Here is a 1,491-nt window from a genome sequence, read left to right on the forward strand (position 1 = left end):
GAAATACTTAACTGTGTCAGCTTTGCCAAAGTTTTGCTGTTTTGCATACATTGATTTAAGACCCTCGGATTGGATCATCCTGTGTATTTCGTATACGGAGGTGGTGTCTATACTCCTTCTTTTGTTACAAAGACAGAGATCAACAGTGTTTCTCCCTAGCACAGACCTGTGTATCTCTGTTGAGGTCTTGCCATATCTTTGGGTTTATGATGACTTTTGGTCCTTCTCAAGAGCAGTACTGTTTCCCAGGCTTTAATGCCTCGTGTGTTAGGGCACAGTTCAATGTGGGGACCAAAGTTGCTCTCTATTTTTTGTTTATTATAGGCATGCTGGTTACCATTTTAGGGAACTCTGTTGTTATCGTGTCAATAGGTCATTTCAAGCAGCTGTATAATCCTACCAATATGTTTGTTTTATCTCTTGCTCTTGCAGATCTTCTTGTGGGTGTCACTGTGATGCCCTTCAGTGCCATCCGGACCATTCATGGGTGTTGGTTCTATGGTGATGATTTCTGTCTACTGCACTCCAGTTTTGATATGTTTCTTACCAGTGCCTCTATCTTTCACCTAATTTGTATTGCTTTTGACAGACAACAAGCAATATGCAATCCTCTGCATTATTCTAAGAATATCACAATGTCAGTGGCCTGGATTATGATATGTGTCAGCTGGGCACTGGCTGCTGTCTACGCGTATGGACTACTTTACTCAAAGGCCAATGTAGCAGGGTTAGAGGATTATATGGCATCAATAAACTGCCTTGGCAGTTGTAACCTTCTTTTTAACACTCTTTGGGGAATCCTGGACAGTGTCTTTGCCTTCTTCTTTCCCTGCACTGTGATGGTTTGTTTGTACACTAAGATATTTACTGTTGCTAAAGAACATGTAAGAAAGATTGGAGATATGAGACATTTTTCAAATAGCAGAGTAACAGGTGGGTTGATTAAACAGTCTGAGCATAAGGCTGCAAAGACTCTGGGTATTGTGCTTGGAGCATTCATCTTTTGTTGGATGCCGTTTTTTATTATTTCTATTACTGATTCCTACACTGGCTTCAGTACACCTGCTGCCATCTTTGAAGCGTCTGTTTGGTTAGGTTACTTCAATTCAACATTAAACCCAATTATTTATGCCTTCTTTTATCCTTGGTTTAAGAAATGCTTTTATCTCATAGTCAGTCTGCAAATATTTAACCCCCATTCTTCAACCATAAAGGTGCATTTTCTGACACATTGTTGACAATACTTTTGAATATTTAAGATTATGCATTAAGATTATGTTTAAAGCTTTTGATATTTATTTTTCAATCATAACGGGACGGAAGACACGAAACCCCAAATTGTTTCCAATGAATATCCAGCACCTTGCACATGGTATCTTGCTGTCGTGTGTGTGTGTGTGTGTGTGTGTGTGGCGGCTGTGGCTCAGAGGTAGAGCAGGTGGTCCTCCATTCGTCTTCCCTGGCTCCTCCGGTCTGCATGTCGAAGTGTCC

The 1,491-nt window shown here is 40.6% G+C and overlaps 1 protein-coding gene across 1 annotated transcript; it reads left to right on the forward strand.

Annotated features, from left to right (window-relative positions):
* Positions 1–326: 326 nt before the first annotated feature.
* LOC310946794 (trace amine-associated receptor 13c-like) lies at positions 327–1,238 on the forward strand (the record flags this gene model as incomplete). The annotated part of the gene is made up of 1 exon (XM_083913346.1): positions 327–1,238. The coding sequence occupies one exon, from the start codon at positions 327–329 to the stop codon at positions 1,236–1,238; it is 912 nt and encodes a 303-aa protein (XP_083769472.1).
* Between the last annotated feature and the right edge of the window lie 253 nt (positions 1,239–1,491).

This window comes from Echiichthys vipera (assembly GCF_963691815.1).
Source record: "Echiichthys vipera genome assembly, chromosome: 5".
In the NCBI taxonomy this organism is placed as follows: Eukaryota; Metazoa; Chordata; class Actinopteri; order Perciformes; family Trachinidae; genus Echiichthys; species Echiichthys vipera.